Source organism: Propithecus coquereli, unplaced genomic scaffold, assembly GCF_000956105.1.
Source record: "Propithecus coquereli isolate 6110/MARCELLA unplaced genomic scaffold, Pcoq_1.0 Scaffold156, whole genome shotgun sequence".
NCBI classification, from domain to species: Eukaryota; Metazoa; Chordata; class Mammalia; order Primates; family Indriidae; genus Propithecus; species Propithecus coquereli.
Window position 1 is genome coordinate 4,143,604 of NW_012140080.1, and position 20,463 is coordinate 4,164,066.

At 33.8% G+C, this 20,463-nt stretch overlaps 1 protein-coding gene across 3 annotated transcripts in view; it reads left to right on the forward strand.

Annotated features, from left to right (window-relative positions):
• Nucleotides 1-20,463, forward strand: part of TAX1BP1 (Tax1 (human T-cell leukemia virus type I) binding protein 1) — a 101,402-nt gene that overhangs the window by 47,243 nt on the left and 33,696 nt on the right. For all 3 annotated transcript variants that reach the window (XM_012640714.1, XM_012640716.1, XM_012640717.1), the window contains 7 exons: nucleotides 6,284-6,432; nucleotides 6,520-6,610; nucleotides 8,744-8,929; nucleotides 16,686-16,910; nucleotides 17,469-17,615; nucleotides 18,739-18,853; nucleotides 20,207-20,310. In XM_012640714.1, the coding sequence (XP_012496168.1) occupies nucleotides 6,284-6,432; nucleotides 6,520-6,610; nucleotides 8,744-8,929; nucleotides 16,686-16,910; nucleotides 17,469-17,615; nucleotides 18,739-18,853; nucleotides 20,207-20,310 (1,017 nt within the window). The remainder of the gene's footprint in view (nucleotides 1-6,283; nucleotides 6,433-6,519; nucleotides 6,611-8,743; nucleotides 8,930-16,685; nucleotides 16,911-17,468; nucleotides 17,616-18,738; nucleotides 18,854-20,206; nucleotides 20,311-20,463) is intronic.

Consider the following 20,463-nt stretch of genomic DNA (forward strand, 5'->3'; position numbering starts at 1 on the left):
TAACTATGCCACATTGCCCATTTTACTTATTCTTTATCATATTTTGATTGAAAACCAGAAAAAATTAATATTGTGCTTAATAGCTTTAAAATTATGATCCACATTTTCTGGAGTTTGGCTTACATTTATTTAAGATTCTTCTTCTTTTCATTGTAATAGAAAATCAACCTAATAATTCCTGCAAAGGTTTTGGGAAGCCTTTAGTATCTTGCTTCATTGAAGCTAAGAAGCCATGGTAAGGCATGGTATTATTTTATTATCATTAAGAAAAAATGCTGCCAAGTAAACTAAGTCATACCATTGATTGTAAGACACATCCCCATTTCAGAAATGATAAACTGTGAGGAACAATCAGCATATAGTTTTATTTAATATCTTTTTTGGGTATTCATTAAAGTGATATTTTAATTTGTAGAAGGAATTTTTCTTATTGGAATATACTAGGACACATAGTTTGGATGAAATTCATTGATAATATAATCGAAGGATTATATATGTTAAAAGTATAAAGTTTAGAATTTTAGATTTGAGGGAACTTAAGTCAAATGGAGTTCTTTTTGATAAATGGAACTTTATTTTGGTGGCTTTGTAAGATGTCAGCTTGGCTAGGCCAAACTTGTATTTTCCAGAATTCCATTCCACCTTGTTTAGGGTGGGCTACAAGAGAGATTCTTGTGTAAAATTTGAAGGTGTAATTGAAGCAGCAGCCATTTTTTAGTATATGCAAATTGTGGCCTTTCTCCTGGCTCAACTTGTTGGCATGATGTAGCAGCCAGCCTGCAGTTACTCTACCTTCTGTGATAGCCTCCTTTGGTTTCTCCATCTTTTGGGCAAGGTGTGTCAGGAAAGACCCCAGCATGTTCAGGACACCTTGAAACCATCAAGATCAAAATAAGAACCAATGGGTTTCAGTCTGTTCTGTTGGACTTCAACTGGTGATTGTGGACCCTTTCTTCTTGCTCTTCCCACTTCATAAATATTTTCCTTCCTGATAGCCTATCTTACATAGACTGGTTCTAGCTTCTACAGTTACGCAAGGTCACATCACTTAATGTGTGTGTGTCTTTCTCTCCCCCTCTCTATCTCCCTTAGTTTTCTGCTTGTCTAATTGAGTGCTGACTGATAAGTTTACCATGATACATAATTCATGGGAGGCCCTGTGCAGCTTCAAATTTGAAATTCTAATAATGCAAATTAACATTTAAGAAATTAAACATTTCCCCTTCAAAATGGTTGCAGTATCTTTTTGGAGTACTTAGGTACTCTTTAGTGTATTGTAAGTAATTTTAAGTATTCTTAGGAAGAATTAATAAAATGCATACATCTAGGTTTCTATGTGGTATCATTTTCCTTCTACCTGAAAGAACTTCCTTTAACATTTTTGTAGCTCAGGTCTTCTGGTGATAAATTCTTTCAGCTTTTGTATGTCGGGAAAATTATTTTTAGTTTTAGAAGATATTTTTGTTGGGTATATAATTCTAGATTGACAGTTTATTGTCTGAGTATTTTAAAGATGTGGCTTTTCTCACATTTGTTTTTGATGAGAAGTTCAATGTCATTAGTATTTTTCTTCCTCTGTATTTAATGGGTGGTTTTTTTCCCTCTTACTACTGTTAAGATTTTATCATTGAATTTAAGCAATTGGATTATGCTATACTTTCCTATTACTTTCTTTGGGTTTTTTTTTTTTTTTAAATGCTTGGGGTTCATTGACCTTTTTATATCTGTGGGCTTATGGTTTTCATCAAATTTTGAAAAATTTTGGCCATTATTTCTGCAGCTGTGTTTTCTGTCTTTCCTTTTCGTCAGTAACTCCAAGTACACATATGTTTTGTTGCTTGAAGTTGTCCCAGAGCTCACTGATGCTCTTCATTTTTTTATACAGTCCCTTTTTTTCTCTGTTACATTTTGGATAGTTAATTTTTATGTCTCAAGTTCACTAATCTTTTCTTCTGCAATGTTTAGTTCCATCCATTATATTTTTTATCTGAGATGTTGTTTTTCATTCCTAGAAGTTCAGTTTGAGTTTTTTTCTATCTTCCATGTCTCTATGTATACTATATTCAGTCTTTCCTCTAGTTTCTTGAGCATATGGAATACACATGTTTAAATGTCTTTGTCCACTAACTTGATCATCTGGGCCATTTCTGGTTCAGTTTCGCATGATTGACTTTTCTCCTCATTATGGGTTGCATTTTTCTGCCTCTATGCATGCCTAGTAATTTTTGATTGGATGCCAAATATTGTGAATTTTACCTTGTTGAGTGTTGGATATTTTTTGTATTCCAAAAATATTCTTGAGCTTTGTTCTGGGATGCAGTTTGTTTACTTGGAAACTCTTTGATCTTTATTTGGCGGTACCAGACCAACATTTAGTCTAGGGATAATCTCTCCCCACTACTGAGGAAAGACCCTTCTTTCAATTAGAGAATACTCAAAATTGCTCTCCCACAAATTATGAGGTTTTCCACTCAGGCTGGTGGGAACAGCCACCATTCCTGGCCCTTTTTGAGTTCCAGGCCACTGTTCCCTGAAATCCTTTTTGGGTGATTGTTTCTCCAGCCTGGGTTAATTTCCTTGCACGCATATGCTGATCAGTAATCAACTCAAGACTTGAAAGAGACTCTTGGCAGATCTCTGGAATTCTTTTTTTTATATAACTCTCTTTTCTGTGGTACCCTGTGCTGCAAACCCTGTTCTCTTTGGCTTTTCTGGACTCCATTTCTTCTCCATAACTAGAGGAAACCACTGGACTCTCCCTGAGTTTGCCTTCCTGCAGTGTGAACTTGAAAGTCTCTCTAGACAGTAACAAGCTGGAGCAATGGTAGGGTTGGCTTCAGTTGTTCTCTTTCTTTCAGGGATCACTTACCTTTTTTCCTGATGTCAGTGGCTTGACAGCTGTTCATTCATATATTTTGTCTAGTCTTTTTAGTTATTTCAGGTGATAGAGTTAATCTGGTCTTTGTTACTCCATCTTGGTATTATTTAAATTTCATTTAATTATCTGTTTAGAGTCAGCATCAAGAAGATGTTTATTTGGAGGAGGCAAGATATTCTTGCTCAGATGATTTGAATTATCTGGTATTCTAGATACCGAAGTTTAAAAGCTTGTATGGTTTTTCTGCATGTATATGGCATTATATTTTTATTAGTTCTTTATTCCAGTGGTACTGAAAGTAGCCGGTTTACAAACTTTATTACTGGTGTTGGAATGAGAAACAGACACCAGAATATACGTTAATGTGTAGCTTCATCGTTGAGAAAGTACTGTTATGAAAAGCTGTTAGGTGAACCCAACAATGTGCTTAGTGATGGGTCTATTTATGTTTTGTTCAAGCTCCTTATACAGTCTGGTAACAAACTGTTGGTGGCTTGGTACTGGTCCCTGGTCATACTTTTGAGTAGTTTGCTTTTACTTTATGCTACTTTGTTTAAATTAACAAATGTGGACTTTATTTAAAATGCATTTGAATTGGGCTCAAGAATACAGATTTCTTCCAAAAGATTGTAATCAAGATTACTCAGTTGCAGGTATAAAAGAAAGCAAGCATCCAAAAGCCATAATCTATATTAACCTCAATTATCTTGGTTTTTTTATTTTTAAAAAAAAAAGGATATGATTGGGTGGTTTTTAGTATTTTACAGAGCTGTGCCACTATCACTACGGTCTAATTTTAGGATATTTTCATCATTCTCAAAAGAAATCTTGAGCCTATTAACAGTCTCTCCTTACACTCCTGCCTCCAGCCTTAGGCAACCACTAATCTACTTTCTGTCTCTTTACAGTTGCCTTTTCTGGACACTTTATGTAAATAGGATCATATAAAATGTCTTTTGTCTGACTTCTGTCACTTAGCCTAATGATTTTGAGGTACATCCATGTTTTAGCATGGATCAGTACTTTGTTTCTTTTTATTGCTTAGGAGTATTCCCTATCTTGATTTTTAAGACAAATCTTTTCCTGAAATTTTTTTTTACTTGTATTTGAGATCTTTTACCATTTTCATTTGTTGCCCTTCAAATTGGCTGCTTTCAGATTGTTTAATTCTACTCATGTCATAGCAGTGTTTGAATTAGCTTTGTAATTTCCATATTTTTGGGTTTGCTTTTAGTTGCTACATTTTCTGTTCATTAATCAGATATTTCAAGTAATTTAAAATAGCTGAATTTGAATATGTTCAATAGTGCATATTTTACACGTTATTACATAGCACATTTAAATTTTTTCTTAATGACACTATATGAAAATGAGTTACTTAATTTAAATACTAGTCAGGAATTAATAGTGAATTAGAGTGAAGACGAAGCATCTCAGCAGTAGAGAACAAAGTTTTTTTTAAAAAAAAAATAACGGTCTATTTTGTGAGTCATTTAAGTCTGTGGGGCAGATTTGCTTCACATGATTATTCAGGGGCCTGGTTACCTTTCATATCATTCCACTGCCACCTGCAACTCCTGGAGAATTTACAACTTTGTGGTAGAAACTTGGTCACTATATCCTGGTTTCAGTTGGCTGAAAAGGGGAAAGCGATCTTAGACAAGGCATGTTCAATAATTTTAGTTATAGACATGGAGGTAATATGTATCACTTTATTTATATTCCATTGATGAGACATTTATTGAGATGAGATATTTATATTCCATTGACGACTAACTGCAAGAGAAGCTGGAAGTACAGTTTAGTTGGGCAACCATATGTATTACTATGGCCAGTAGATTGTAATTTGGCAGACAACCAGCAGTCTCTGCCACCCCACCAATGAAGTAGTCTTTGAATTCAGCAGTTTGTGAGTGAGCGCTGGGAAACATCTTTGATAGTGTCTTATAACTTAACCTTTTTATTAATACTAGTATTAAGAAAGGTCATATCAAATCTAGATAAAAATAAAATTACCAAAATTTTAGTACTTTATTAAAATTAAATGTCCCATTATTATTTTAGAAAATTTTTTGTTTGAGAATGTTGGTGAGTTTAAATCATTCTTAGCTCTACCATTTACTAGCTGTGTAACTTTTGGTAAACTGTTTAACTTTTATGTGGCTCAGTTTTCTTGTATGTAAACGAAGCGTGATAATTGTTCCCAATTCTTAGGCCCATGTGTGAATCAAATGAGACTACATAAAGCACATTGTGCAGCATCTTCTGTGTAGTAGAATATTTGGCTGGATTACTTTATGTGAATTAAGGAGACTTATAAATAGTGCATAATGTTTGTTACTTTTAACTTGGCAGAATGGTAATTTTTTTCTGTTTTTGTTGTTGGGTGGATATTATTTGGGAGAAATTTTAAAATTATTTTTTAATAAAAATAATTTGTCCTAATTTGCCAAATACTATGTTGTATAGCTTTCCATAACAAAGCACCTCCATATATACATTGTTACATTTGAGTCTCATAATTTTATGAACTCGGTGGAAAAGCCTTTTTTTGGAGGCAGGGTCTCGTTCCAGGCATGAGGGTAGTGGCATGATCATAGCTCACTGCAACCTCAAATTCCTGGGCTCAAGTGATCTTCTTGCCTCAGCCTCCCGAGTAGCTGGGACTACAGGCATACACTACCATGCCCAGCTAATTTTTGTGTTTTTTGTGGAGATGGGGTCTCACTATTTTTGCTCATGCTGATTGATCTCTAATTTTTAAACATTTAAATTATCCGCTTAGAGTAGAATATTTTATTTTAAATAGAAATACATTTAGTCTGTTGTATTTACTACCTTTTATATTTGTTTTAGTATCTTTGAATATTTGTTTAGGCCTGAGTCACACTGGCAAGAACATTTATTTTAGTGCTTTAATGGCACCTAGTGATCCATGCTAGAAGAAGTGGGTGTTAACCTTGATAGTGTCATGAGACCTGATTTGTCATTGGGGTAACAACGAAAAGTGAGATGTGAAAAAGAAAAATTTTTAAATTTTTTTCTTATTTTTGTTGCCTGCCCTCTGGTGGAGAAGTTAGTAAAATCAGTCAGGGTACATGAGAAGTCTGTGGGGGGCAGGAAATACAAATAAATCAATAATTGATTAATTTAGCATGTGAAAATTTATTTTGTTGAATTAAGCTTTGATTTTTAATAAGTATGGGTACATATAGTTGTACATATTTGAGGATGCATGTTGAGAATTTAAATATATGTTAGAATTTCAGGTTTATTTTGTAGTCATAGCTTATAAATTTTGGAGGGGACAAATATGGGGATAAAACTCTAAGAATACATAGTGTTAAAGGTACACAAATTTGCCTGATTGTGTTTCTTTGTTTCTCAAAATACCTTGTTTCTCAGGGTCTTACCGAAGTATCACAGACCTTAAAAATGGAAAATGAAGAGTTTAAGAAGAGATACAGTGATGCTACATCCAAAGCTCTCCAGCTTGAGGAAGATATTGTGTCAGTGACACATAAAGCAATTGAAAAAGAAACTGAATTAGACAGGTATTTCTGATGCTTTTTAAAAATAACTTCGATATTTTAACAGTTTTTTTTTTCCTGTATTAATGTTACTTTATCTTATTAACTCAGTTTAAAAGACAAACTCAGGAAGGCACAACATGAAAGAGAACAACTTGAATGTCAGTTGAAGACAGAAAAGGATGAGAAGGAACTTTATAAGGTAATTTATTCTTTATATTTTTATTATCTATTGCTTTGTAACAAATTACCCCAAAACATAAGAGCTATGGATCAGGAATTTGGGAGTAGCTTAACTGAGTGGCTCTGGCTCCTGATATCTAATGTAATTGCAGTGAGGATGTCCGCAAAGGCTGCAGTCGCCTAAAGCTGCGGTCCCCAATCCCCGGGCCATGGACTCGTACTGGCCTGGTCTCTGGCCTGTTAGGAACCAGGCCACACAGCAGGAGGTGAGTGGCAGGCTAGTGATAGAAGCTTCATCTGTGTTTACAGCTATTCCGCATCACTCACATCACCGCCTGAGTTCCACCTCCTGTCAGATCAGTGCATTAGATTCTCACAGGAGTGGGAGAATCTAATGCCTGATGATCCGAGGTGGAGCTGAGGTGGTGATGCTAGCGCTGGGGAGTGGCTGAAAATACAGATTATCATTAGCAGAGCGGTTTGACTGCACAGTGATCATAATAAATCGGTTGCTTGCAGACTCATATCAAAACCCTATCAGCGAGTGGCAAGTGACAATAATAAAATGCACAATAAATGTAATGTACTTGAATCATCCTGAATCTGCCCCCCCTCATCCCCCCCGTCCATGGAAAAATTGTCTTCCATGAAACTGGTCCCTGGTGCCAAAAAGGTTGGGGACTGCTGAGCTAAAGGCTTGATTGGAACTGGAGGATCTGCTTTCATGATGGCTAACTCACATGGCTTTTGGCAGGAGACCTTTCATCTCTTCTCTCATAGTCTCTCCCATAGGCTGCTTAAACATCCTCCCAGCATGGCAGCCAACTTCTCTGAGTAAGTGATCGCAGAGAGAGCAAGGAGAAAGTCATAATCACATTGTGTATTACCCCTAAAAGTTAGTTTTTAGGAAATTAATTTGCTGCTATTTTAGATACTTAGTACTGTATAAGTCAAAGAGTTTTATTGGTAACAAGATACTTGTTTATCAGAATTTACATAACCTGGTATTTTGTCCTTTTAAAAACATACATATATGCCTTGGGGAAAGCATTAATTTATTTCAGTGATGATTATGTTTAGAGTTTGACTTTTGGAATGATCTTCAGAGACTGTCATTTTGCAAAAATATCCTCACTGCTTATAAGTCTTCACCTTTTGAAATTTTTTTTTCAACCAATTCTGAAATATCGGATGCTTAACTTAGTTGTCACTAATGTGGGTTCAAATAGAGACTTATTTTCTTAAGGCTTGTAAGTATTTCCTGAAGGCATTTCCAGATGAGGAATTTCAAGAATACTGTGAGTTAAGTCAGCTTCATGTAAAGTCACTTTGATGAGCTGATGATTATGAAAATTAGATAGTGTTTTAAAAGTGATGCTGCAGAGGTGTTGGCTGTTGACACCTTCAGAGAATCAGGAGTTATATTCCATCCTTGTGAACAGGAATTAGTTCTCTAGCATTCCATATGTTTAAAGAGTAAAGTACAAGAAGTACATTAATTCATTTCTCTCCAATACTCTTAACCAAAGCAAGATAATGCTTGATAGTGGACACTAGTTTTCTGTCCTCTTTATAATTCCAGTTAATGGATTTTGATTTGTGTACCTGTTAGGAGCAAATCAGGAGCTGCCCCAGTTCATGAGACAATCAATATAGTTGGATTAGTGAACACATGTATTTATAGGCACATGGGAAGTAAATGATGTAGTATTAATACTTTCACATGCAAAAAAAATTAAATTACTTGAGATGTTGTTTTTGAAGGTACCCCTTCTAGTTTTCCAGAATCTAGTCATGCCTTCATATTTAAATATGCCTATAATATAATTTGTTTCCCCAAAAGAGCAACCAAATCCATTTGTATTTTTAAAGAGAACCTGAAATCATTAAATCACAGGAAAAGACTATAGAGATCAAGTATTACAGTTAGACCTTAGGATAATCTCTATGGAAAATAAAAAAGCTTAGGAAAGCCATGTTTGCTCTTACATGCTTAGCCAGTCGTTTGGAAGAACCTGGGTCTCCTGACTTCTAGTGTAATGTGTCTTTCCGTCCTTTGATTATTTTGGGGTTATAGATAATGGAATTTTAAATTTTGACTAAGGTTATGGAATTAGAAAATATATTCTTGATATTTTCAAACACTTTATAGGTACATTTGAAGAATACAGAAATAGAAAATACCAAGCTTATGTCAGAGGTCCAGACTTTAAAGAATTTAGATGGGAACAAAGAAGGCATGATTACTCACTTCAAAGAAGAGATTAGCAGACTGCAGTTCTGTTTGGCTGAAAAGGAAAATCTGCAAAGGACTTTTATGCTTACAACCTCAAATAAAGTAAGTACTTTTACAGTATGTATTTGAAGATTCCAAAATACATCTCTATTAAATGTGTACAATATGATTATTTTTATTTTTAATCCCCCCAATCTTTTTTTTGAAAAAGTTCAAACTTACAAAAAAGTTGGAAGAACAGAACAGTGAATACCTGTGTACCCTAAAATATTTTACCGTTTTTTGTTTTATCTCTCCCATTTATATGCCTTTTTTCCTGAGCCATTTGAAAGTCATTCACAGGCATTATAATTCACTCTAAATACTTTAGTATGTCTCTCTTATGAACAAGTATATTCTTCTGTATAACACTAATATCATTATCACACCTAAGAATGTAACACTAATAGAATCATAATCATTCCCATATATAGTTAGTCCACATTCAAATTATCCCAAATTAATTCTTATGTTACCTCTAAAATTTTTTGATCCAGAGGTAGTAAAAGATCACACATTATTTTTTATTTAAAATATTTTTATATTTAACTATGGGTACATAATATAGTTATGTATATTTATATGGTACATGGGATATTTTGATACAGGCATATAATGTGTAATAATCAAATCTGAGTAATTGGGGTATTCACCTCAAGCATTTATCCTTCTTTGTGTTAGAAACATTTCAGTTCCACTCTTTTAGTTATTTTAAGGTATACCATAACTCATTGTTGACTATAGTCAGTTTGTTGTGCTAGCAAATATTGTTCATTTTATCTAAATATATTTTTGTACTCATTAACCAACCCTATTTTATGCCCTCTCTTTGCTACCCTGCCCAGCCTGTGGTATCCATCATTCTACTCTGTCTCTATGTGATCAGTTTAGCTCCCATGTATGAGTGAGAATGTGCGAGATTGTCTTTCTGTACCTGGCCTATTTTACTTAACATAATGTTCTCTATTTCCATCCATATTGTTGCAAATGACAGGATTTCATTCTTTTTTATAGCTGAGTTATATTCCATCGTGTGTATATACCACATTTTTTTTTAATCCATTCATCTGTTAATGGACACTTAGGTTGATTCCAAATCTTGGCTGTTGTGAATTATGTGCAGTAAACATGGGAGTGCAGATATCTTTTCGATACTGATTTCCTTTCTTCTGGATATATATGTAGTAGTTGCGTTGCTGAGTCATACAGTAGTTCTATTTTTAGTTTTCTGAGGAACCTCTAGACTGTTCTCCATAGTAGTTGCACTAATTTACATTCCCACCAACAGTGTGTGAGGGTTCCCCTTTTTCCACATCCTCACTGCCAGCATTTGTTATTGCCTTTTTTTTTTTTGAGACAGAGTCTCACTCTATTGCTCGGGCTAAAGTGCCGTGGCGGGCACTGTGGCAGGCTAGAGTGCCATGGCGTCAACCTAGGTCATAGCAACCTCAAACTCCTGGGCTCAAGCGATCCTCCTGCCTCAGCCTCCTGGGTTGCTGGGACTACAGGCATGCGCCATCGTGCCTGGCTAATTTTTTCTATTTTTAGTTGTTTGGCCCATTTCTTTCTATTTTTAGTAGAGACAGGGTCTTGCCCTTGCTCAGGCTGGTCTTGAACTCCTGAGCTCAAGCAATCCTCCCACCTTGGCCTCCCAGAGTGCTAGGATTATAAGCGTAAGCCACCGCACCGACCTGCCTTTCTTTCTTGATGGAACACCATTTTACCTGGGGTGAGATAATATCTCATTGTAGTTTTGACTTGCATATGATGTTGAACATTTTTTCATTTATCTGTTGGTCGTCTTTTGGGAAATGTCTATTCAGATTTTTTTGCCCATTTTTAAATCGAATTATTGGGTTTTTCTCCTATTGAATTGTGGGAGCTCCTTACATATTTTGGTGATTAATGCCTTGTCAAATGGGTAGTTCGCAAATATTTTCTTCCATTCTGTGGGTTGTCTCTTCAGTCGGTTGATTGTTTTCTTTGCTATGCAGAAGCTTTTTAGCTTGATGTGATCCCATTTGTCCAATTTTTCTTTGGTTGCCTATGCTTTTGGGGTATTACTCAAAAAGTCAGGCTGGGTGCAGTGGCTCACACCTGTAATCCTAGCACTTTGGGAGGCCCAGGCCAGAGAATTGCTTGAGGCCAGGAGTTCAAGACTAGCCTGAACAAGAGTGAGATCCCATCCCCACAAAAAATAGAAAAATTATTGGGGCGTGGTGGTGTGTGCCTGTAGTCCCAGCTACTTGGGAGACTGAGACAGGAGGATGGCTCAAGCCCAGGAATTCGAGGTTGTAGTGAGCTGTGATGATGCTAGTGTGCTCTAGCCCAGGGAACAGAGTGAGACTTTGTCTAAAAAAAGACAAAACATTGCCCAGACCGATGTCCTGGAGCATTTTCCCAATGTGTTCGCTTGGTAGTTTCCTGCTTTCGGGTCTTAGATTTAAATCTTTAATCCATCTTGATTTGATTCTTTTTATATGGCAAGAGATAGAGATTTAGTTTCATTCTTCTTCATATGGATATTCATTTTTCCCAGCACCATTTCTTGAAGAGATTGTCCTTACCCCTCAGTGTGTGTTCTTGGCATTTTGTCAAAAATGAGTTCACCATAGATGTGTGGATTTATTTCTGGGTGCTCTATTCTGTTCCATTGGTCTATGTGTCTGTTTTTATGCCAGTACTGTGCTGTTTCGGTTACTACAGCTCTGTAGTATAATTTGAAGTCAGGCAATGTGATTCCTCCAGTTTTGTTCTTTTTGCTTAGGACAGCTTTGGCTATTCTGGGTCATTTGTGGTTCCATATAAATTTTAGGATTATTGCTTCTGTGAAGAATGTCATTGGTATTTTCATGAGATTTCATTGAATCTGTAGATTGCTTTGGGTGGTGTGGACATTTTAACAAAATTGATTCTTCCAATCCAGGAGCATTGGAATATCTTTCCCTTTTTTTGTGTTCTTTTAAGTATCTTTCATTAGTGTTTCATAGTTTTCATTATACAGATATTTTACTTCTTTGGTTAATTTTATTCTTAGATATTTTATTTTTATTTGTCAACACTGTAAATGAGATTACTTTCTTGCTTTTTTTTTTTTTTTAGATTGTTCACTGTTGGTATATAGGAATGCTACTGATTTTTGTATGTTGATTTTGTATCCTGCAGCTTTACTGAATTTGTTTATCAGTTCTAGTAGTTTTTTTGGTAGAGTCTTTGTTTCTCTAGCTATAAAGTCATATTATCTGCAAACAAGGATAATTTGACTTTTTCCTTTCCAATTTGGATGTCCTTTATTTCTTTCTCTTATCTGATTGCTCTGGTTAGAACTTCCAATACTGTGTTGAACTACAGTGGTGAAAGTGGGTGTCTTTGTCTTGTTTCAGCTTTTAGAGGAAAGGCTTTCAGTTTTTTCTCATTCAGTAGAGAGTTTGGAATCATAAAGGGGTGTTGAATTTTATTGAATGCTTTTTCAGCATCAATTGATGTGATCATATGGTTTGGTTTTTGTCCTTTGTTCTGTTGATAAGATGTATCACATTGATTTGCGTATATTGAAATCATCCTTGCGCCCCTGGAATGAATCCCACTTGATCATGATAAATAATCTTTTTAATGTGTTGTTGAATTTGGTTTGCTAGTATTTTGTTGAGGAATTTTGCCTCTATGTTCATCAGAGATATTGGCCTATAATTTCCTTTTTTGTTGTCACACATTAATTTGATTGTTGTGTTTTGAGTCTGTTTTAATCTAGAATAGTGTCCCTATACTTTTTTTTTTGTGTAGTTTTTGTGGAATAATGACCCTACACTGTTTTAATCTAGAATAGTGTTCCTATACTTCCTATACATTGGTATTTTTGGAAAAGTCAGGCTAATCTGAGAAAATGTTCCATAATCTGGATTAGTCTATTGTTGCCTCACGACTGGATTCAGGTCAAACATTATTGACAAAAAAAGACATGATGTTTTTTTCATCCTGTCGCAGTCATTTAAAAGTAACATAATGTTAGTTTGTTCCATTCTTAATAAGTTTGGTAATTGTTTATATCTGCCTGTCTCTATATAAGTGCCTTTCCTTTGCCTCTTTATAATTATTATGTAATCTGTGTGAATATCCTATTCTCTAACAGCCTTTCACCCAATGGTTTTACTGTCATATCAGCTATTACATTAATAATTCATGGTTCCAAATGATGATTTATAAAATTCCGTCATTCCTTCCACATTTATTAGGAGGTATTCTATAATGAGGAGGTTCCTGTTACCCCCTCCTTTTTTTATATCACTGTGGACTTAGGGATTCTTTGTTGTTCACAGTATTATTATACATTATCATCGTCATTCTTTTTCATACCCAGATTGTCCCAAATTTAATCAGGGGAATCTTTCCAAGCCTGCTTTTATGTCCTTTGATATGTGCCCATAATTCTTTGAACTCTTCTTGCTTAATGGCACAACTATGTGTTTTAGCTTCAGGTTCTGCCTTAGACCTGGTATTACTATTTTTCTAAGGAGCCCTGGTTCTTTTAGTAGGTAGTGGTATTTTGATATCAAGAACTGGATTCTGTTGCTCCTAGGAAGGAGACTGTTGCTTCTTTGCGCTTCCAGTGGACATTTTAAATCTTTGTATTGATATCTCCAGTTCAGATTCAGTACCTTAGGGTTCCTCCTTACATTCCCCATTTCATATTTATATGTCTCTTCTCACAGTTTGAGAACTCTTGTTTCCAAACATCATTATTATTCATGTGTACTCCCAGCCATACATACCAATAGTTTCACATTTCTTATGTAAATACCACTTCCAACAATAAGTCTGCTATAAATAAAGTTAAGGTCTCTTTCCAGCTCTTTTTTCTCAGACTGTATTTCACTAAGGATGTACAGAGCATCGTGTTTAAAAGTTACTTGAATTAATTTTTTTTACATACTTATGTTATAAATTTGTAATAGTTTGGGGGTTTTTTCCTTTGTATTTAAGATTTGATTTTCTCTGTTTGATTTAATTTTATTTTTTGAATATGTAAAATAATTGTTTTTCAGAAGTTAAAGAGGTATGAAAAATTTACTCTGATGTCTCATGTATCACTCTTTTTCCTGTTCTTTCTATTATTTTCTTCACTATTCATAGGTAAACATTTTTACTAGTTCCTAGTTTATTCTTCCTAAATTTGTTATTGCAGAAATAAGCTTATGTGTGCATGCACACACTTCTTTATCATATTCTTTCTTTTAAAAAGTGGCATTATATACATACTTTTTTGCACCTTGCTCTTTTTCTCTGAACGGTATAAATTGACAGTCATTCCATATCAGTTCATAGAGATCTTCCTCATTTTTTAAATGGCTGCATAATGCTTTGTGTAGATTTTCCTTTATTCATTATTGCTTGTGATATTAGGTTGTTTTCAGTATTTTGCTATTATAGTTAAACACTGAAACCATTAGATATGCATGACATTTAGAATTACTGATTGAACCCCAAGTTACTTTTATTTTTTAAGAGACAGAATCTTGCCATGTTGCCCAGGCTGGAGTTCAGTGGCTATTCATAAACATCGGCACACGGCAGCCTGGAACTCCTGGTCTCAAGTGATCCTCCTACTTCAGCCTCCCAAGTAGCTCGGACTATCGGCACATGCCACTGTGCCTGACTCCAAGTTACTTTTTAGTGTAGCATATTGCAAATTCAAATGTAAGAAGTGTATTTGATTATTTATTCTTTAATAAGATGCTAAAAATTTCTCTAAGCACTTTTCTATTTAGGCAAGACTCCTATCAGGAAAAAGATAGTTATGGAAAAATGACTACTAATTGCTAACACTTTGTAAAAGATTATGAAAGCAGTACAAGTTTTTGGTTATAAAAAATTCAAAGAGTACATGAGGGTACAAAGTAAAGGAACCCTCATCCTTTTTCATGTACATCACTGTAGAATTTATTTTTCTAGAAATCTTTTATGAGTATTCATATATATATTTATATTTTAACACAAATGAGAATATAGTATTCTAAAACTTCTTTCCTTTTTTAAAAAAATTCATAAAATGTCTGGATAGCTTGTGAGTACACATGTAGTTCTTCCTCACTCCTAATAGCTGCATCATAGTTCTCCTTTTCATGTTACAGCTGTGTAGTATGTAACTGTTTTTAGTTCTTTATAATCTTTAGCTTTTATAAGCATGCTGCAGTAAACATCCTTAGACACATATCTAGGCACGTGTATAAATTTGTGGAATGAATTTCTCCAAGTGGAATTGCTGGGCCAATGAGTTTTTAATTTTTGATAGTTATTTTAAAATTGCCTTTCAAAAAATGCTGTACTGATTTTTATTCCCACCAAGAGTGTATGAGATATACTATTGTAATGACTGCGTAGACTTCCATTATGTGTAGGTAGTATATCATAGCTTATTTTCAATAAATTCTTATATTGCTAGACATTTTAGGTTCTTAATAATGTTTCATTATTTGAATATTGTATCGAATCCCTCTAAAGCTAAATCTATGTCCATACCCTTTAATAATTTTCTTATGAACTTATGAAAATAAAATTGCTAGATCAAAAGCCATGAGAATTTTTAAGGTGTTGATAAATGTTGCAAAAATCTGATAAGAAAGGTTATACCAAAGCCCAGCTGTTTGTGAATATACCAGTTTCCCTAAATCCATCCAAATACTGCAGTGTTACTATTTTTTAATCTTTGTTGACTTGAAAGAAGGCTAATGATACTTGTTTTAACTTATTAATTTGTTGATTGAATTTTTATGCATAGTAGCCATTTCTTTTCTGTTAAACAAATTTCCCTGTTTCATGCCTTTCGCCATTTTTTTTTGTTTGAGTTTTTCTTTATTGATTAAAAAGTTGTTTATACTAGAGTATTAATTTGCCTTTTTTGAGTATATTACAAATAATTTCTTCTAGTTCTTTTTTTCCTCTTGACATGTAGAAGTTGACAATATGTGTATAGTAAGATCTATTAGTGTTATGCCTGCAAAGATCTTGTTTGTGCCAATATTACATAAATAATCATTTACATTTCCTTCTATGGGGCTAACAATTTAAAAACCAAGATTGAGTTGCAATTTTTTCTCATTTTACATTATTTTTAGTACTGAAATTAGAAACAGGAAAGTTGAAAAAACTGTTATTTATTGTGTTCATAATGTCTCGTTAATATTAAAGAAAATAATTTCATCATGGCAATTTTAACTTTTTAAAGATACTTTTAGATTTATTAAAAGGTGCTTATTACTTTTCATTTTCCCAGTACTTCATCTTTACTATTGGTATATCAATATTTTGTTTTTAGAACTAATGCCTAAATCGATTCTATGTTTTCATAATGATCTGAAATGGTAGATTAATATTGTATTGGATGTCTTTTAGTTTAGAAAGTAAGAAACCTCTTTGAACCAGAATTTGCAGTGTTACAAAGAAGTTTTTGAAATTACTTTTACTGGCGATTATAAAAAATGAGGGTCAGTAGTTTCAGCTGGAGAGATTCTAAGGGACAGGATCTTTCATTTGAGCCTCAGTTTAGCCAGATCTTTAAGTACTGAGTGTGTTGCCTGACATCCTGTACTTTTATTTCCTCATGTATAAAGTAGTAGCAAAGACACCCAGTATGTAGAGTTGTTATATGGGAATCTAAAACAAAGTCACCTCTTAAATTTTTTATAGACATATACTCCAAATCTTGAATAGAAAAGTAGTATTTAAAATTTTGGATCTGTTGAAATATATGTAAAAATTGTTTTCTGCTTCTGTTTTTTACTTGAATGGTTTAATTACGAATACATTTATCTGCTTTCTTCAGGAAGATACAGTTTTTTTAAAGGAGCAACTTCGTAAATCAGAGGAACAGGTTCAGGCAACTCGGCAAAAAGTTGTCTTTCTGACTAAAGAACTAAGTGATGCTGTAAATGTACGAGACAGAACAATGGCAGATCTACATACTGCACGCTTGGAAAATGAGAAGGTGAAAAAGCAGTTAGCTGATGCAGTGGCAGAACTCAAACTAAATGCTGTGAAAAAAGATCAGGTAAAGCAAGTTAATTTTGAATTTCCATGTTGATGGAAAAAACCGCTGTAAGCTCACAAAAGAGTAAATTGTGTTAAAGTAAGTCAGGCCAGATTCCTTATCAAAGAATTTTACATTTCCATTCATTTTGTTTAGTCATTATAATTTCTTGGGTTGAAATTAATGTATGCTTTAAGAAAAACGTCTATAAACAAAATTCCTAATGGTTAGTAAAAGCTGCTCTATTATTAATTAAATGTATTGATGTCAGGCATTAATATATATTGCTTTGTTTGGAATTTCTTATTTGCTAGCTGTATAAAATGGTATTATAGTTATTTAAGAGAGGAATAATTGCTCCTCAGGAGGTGGCTTATTTTTCTCTAGTTTTTTAATGAACCTTAGTCCTAAGAATATAAAGCTGGATTTATTAGGAGAGCTAATGTTGCTTGTAGCCATAACCCTGAAACAAATAAAAATTAAAAGCCAGAGAAAAGTGAAAGTAAAGTTGGGATTTACTGTGACATTATGAGGTATCAGATTTTCATTTTTCTCTTAGAGTGTTTGTTTCTTTCTTAGGAAAAGACTGATACTCTGGAACATGAACTGAGAAGAGAAGTCGAAGATCTGAAACTTCGTCTTCAGATGGCTGCAGATCATTACAAAGAAAAATTTAAGGAATGCCAGAGGCTTCAAAAACAAATAAACAAACTTTCAGACCCGTCAGTAAGTATCATTGAATTCATACAAAGTAAGGTATTTTCTTTATCAACATTTTTGTTTGCAAGTCAAATTTATAATATTTCAAATATCAACCTTTTAAATATAATTTATCTCTGTTTGATTTCAAGTCTTTGGCCTAATATTATAATGTAACTCTTTTTAAAAAAAGAATCTAGAATTCTTTCTTACTGGACAACCAACAGAGGAAGCAAAGATAAGCAGCAAGAAAAAAAACAGGAGAGAGAGCCCTATTTCCTAAACCATTTTCCTTTAAGTTCTTGATAAATATCTTTGTCACTTAAATCTCAGTACATATTATTGAATCTCTCTTGTGACAATGACACCTGTTCTAATTGGAGTAGTTCACCATTGATCATTCTGCGGTATTAGATGATTTTTCAGTTGTTATTGGTAAATTCTTGGATCCTACTCATGTCCACTAGATTAGGAAGAGTTAGAGTGTTAGCTAATTCTTTTGTATTCCATTTGAGATTAAGTAGGCAGATTTGTAGTAAAGCAGAGAAAATGGTTTTGTTTCTAGGTATGTGTGTTCTAATGTGGGTCCTTAAATACAGGGCTTGCTATATGAAGAACTGGAAATGTATTATAGAAGAAACATATTTAAAACTTGAAATTGCAAGTGTTACCACAGTTTTCTTATACTGTATGATACAGATTATATTTTCCTGGTTGTTTTGAAATCTGAAAGGAGATAAAGAAGCAAAGAATGAATGTGGTAAAGTAGGAAGACTTTTGTGGGAAAAAAAATTATATTTTAAATATGACCCACATTGTATAGATTTTGGTTTGGGTCCTTTTGAGCCCATTATGACTTTGTAATAGAAAACTTGTGAGATTTTGAGATTTCTATGAATGACCAGTTTTGGTGGTGTTTTGATGATTTCACAAGAAAAAGCGAAATGCAGTATTTCTCTTATGCAGCATTTAGGTCAGTTAGGAAGATGATTTGTATAACTTTAGTTTTTGTTGGCTTTTAAGACAAAAGCAGCTTTGTGGACTTTTCAGGATTTCTTTTTATGATTATTATTTACATAGTTATTGCAAGAAGGAAGTATGACTCATTCAGTGACTTCATTGAACAATTTGTTATTAATATTTTGAATAGGCCAATAATAATGTCTTCACAAAGAAAATTGTGAATCAGCAGAAAGTGAATGATGCTTCAATAAACACAGACCCAGCCACTTCTGCTATGGATGTAAAACCATCACCTTCTACAGGTAAAAATCTTTTAGACTTGTTGTGTAGGGTGTGCTTCCTTAAAGATACTTATTTATACTGCCTCCGTCCATGTGTAAGAATTTCAGGGCACTTATTAAAAAATCCTCATGAGTGAGGGAATCAAGGCAAAGGGAAAAAAAGGCTATAAACGTAAAATAAAGTCATACATGTGGTGATATACAAAATGTGAGTGTAAATTAATATTTATCTTCATGAGAATATTCAAAGTGTTAGAGATGAGCTAGTGCTTGTGAGTACTCATTTGGGTTATATAGGACAAAAGCCAAGAATTCAATTTTTACTTTTTATTCCATTGCATCTGTGGAATTTTGAAGCATATTATTTGTGGCATTTTAATTTTATAATTTGGTGGGGATGGGGAATCCCCTATTCTTCTCATGTTTGTCTGGGGTTTTTTTTTTGTTGTTGTTATTTGGTTGATTTGGCTCAGTAGGGTACTTCTTTCTTCCTTCATTAGTTTACCTGTTGGCTGATGAGTTAAATTTTTATTAGTTTTTTAATTAACTTACAGAACAGATTAGGGATCCATAGTTGAATGCGTGAATAACATGAAAGTTTGAATTAACGCTAGGGTCTCACCTGTCCTAATTTTTTTCACTTTTATATAAATTTGACAGTAATGAAAGTAAGTACCAGAGAAAGAGTATTTCCTTGTTTAGTGTGTGGGGTAATTGATATTTAAGTCTTTTTAAATGTATATATCCTAGACTATTAAATATTTAATTAGGTTCAGCCTCTATAAGTCAGGATCCAGCTTTCCATTTCTGTGTATCTTCCATAGTACCTAATATGATAGAGTATTTACTTAATAAAAGACTTAGTAAATGATAATGAAGGACTAGAAGAATGATTTAAAATGTATTCTCAGCCAGGCACGTTGACTCATGCCTGTAATCTTAGCTCTCTGGTGTCTGAGGCTACAGGATCTCTTGAGCCCAAGAGTTGGAGGCCTGGCTGGGCAACATAGTGAAACTCTATTTAAAAAAAAAAAAAAAAAAGTATTCTCAGTGTGGCTTTGGTACTTCTCCTGTCTATTCAGTTATATAAGAACAATTTTTGTGCTATTTTGGAACTATTTTTAGCAAATTGAAAACAATTAAAGATCCTTTCCTTATTGAATGTGAACTTGATTCTGGCTAAACTGACATTTAAAAATCCTCACCTAGAGTTTATATATCCTTTTTTGTTTATTTAAGATATGAAAAGATGTTTCTGTCCTTCATTCCATTTATTATATTTCACAATATACTGACTTTTAAATTATTCTGAACAGGAGAATAATAGAAGGGGCAAAATACTTTTTAACAATCTTACTTTTTGCCTCATTATAGCAGAGACAGAGTTTGATGTGGTAACAAAGGGGCAAGTCTGTGAAATGACCAAAGAAATTGCTGACAAAACAGAAAAGTATAATAAATGTAAACAACTCTTGCAGGTAAGTTAGCTTGCTTGTAAGTGAAAGATAGATTTATCAAATGTAAATGGCTTAGCTTGTCTTTCTTGTTTTGCGCGATTGGTATCCTGGGGTTTCTTTTCCATCTGCATGTAGTGTTACTTAGTTTTACTTTTGCATTTGGCATGATGAGGG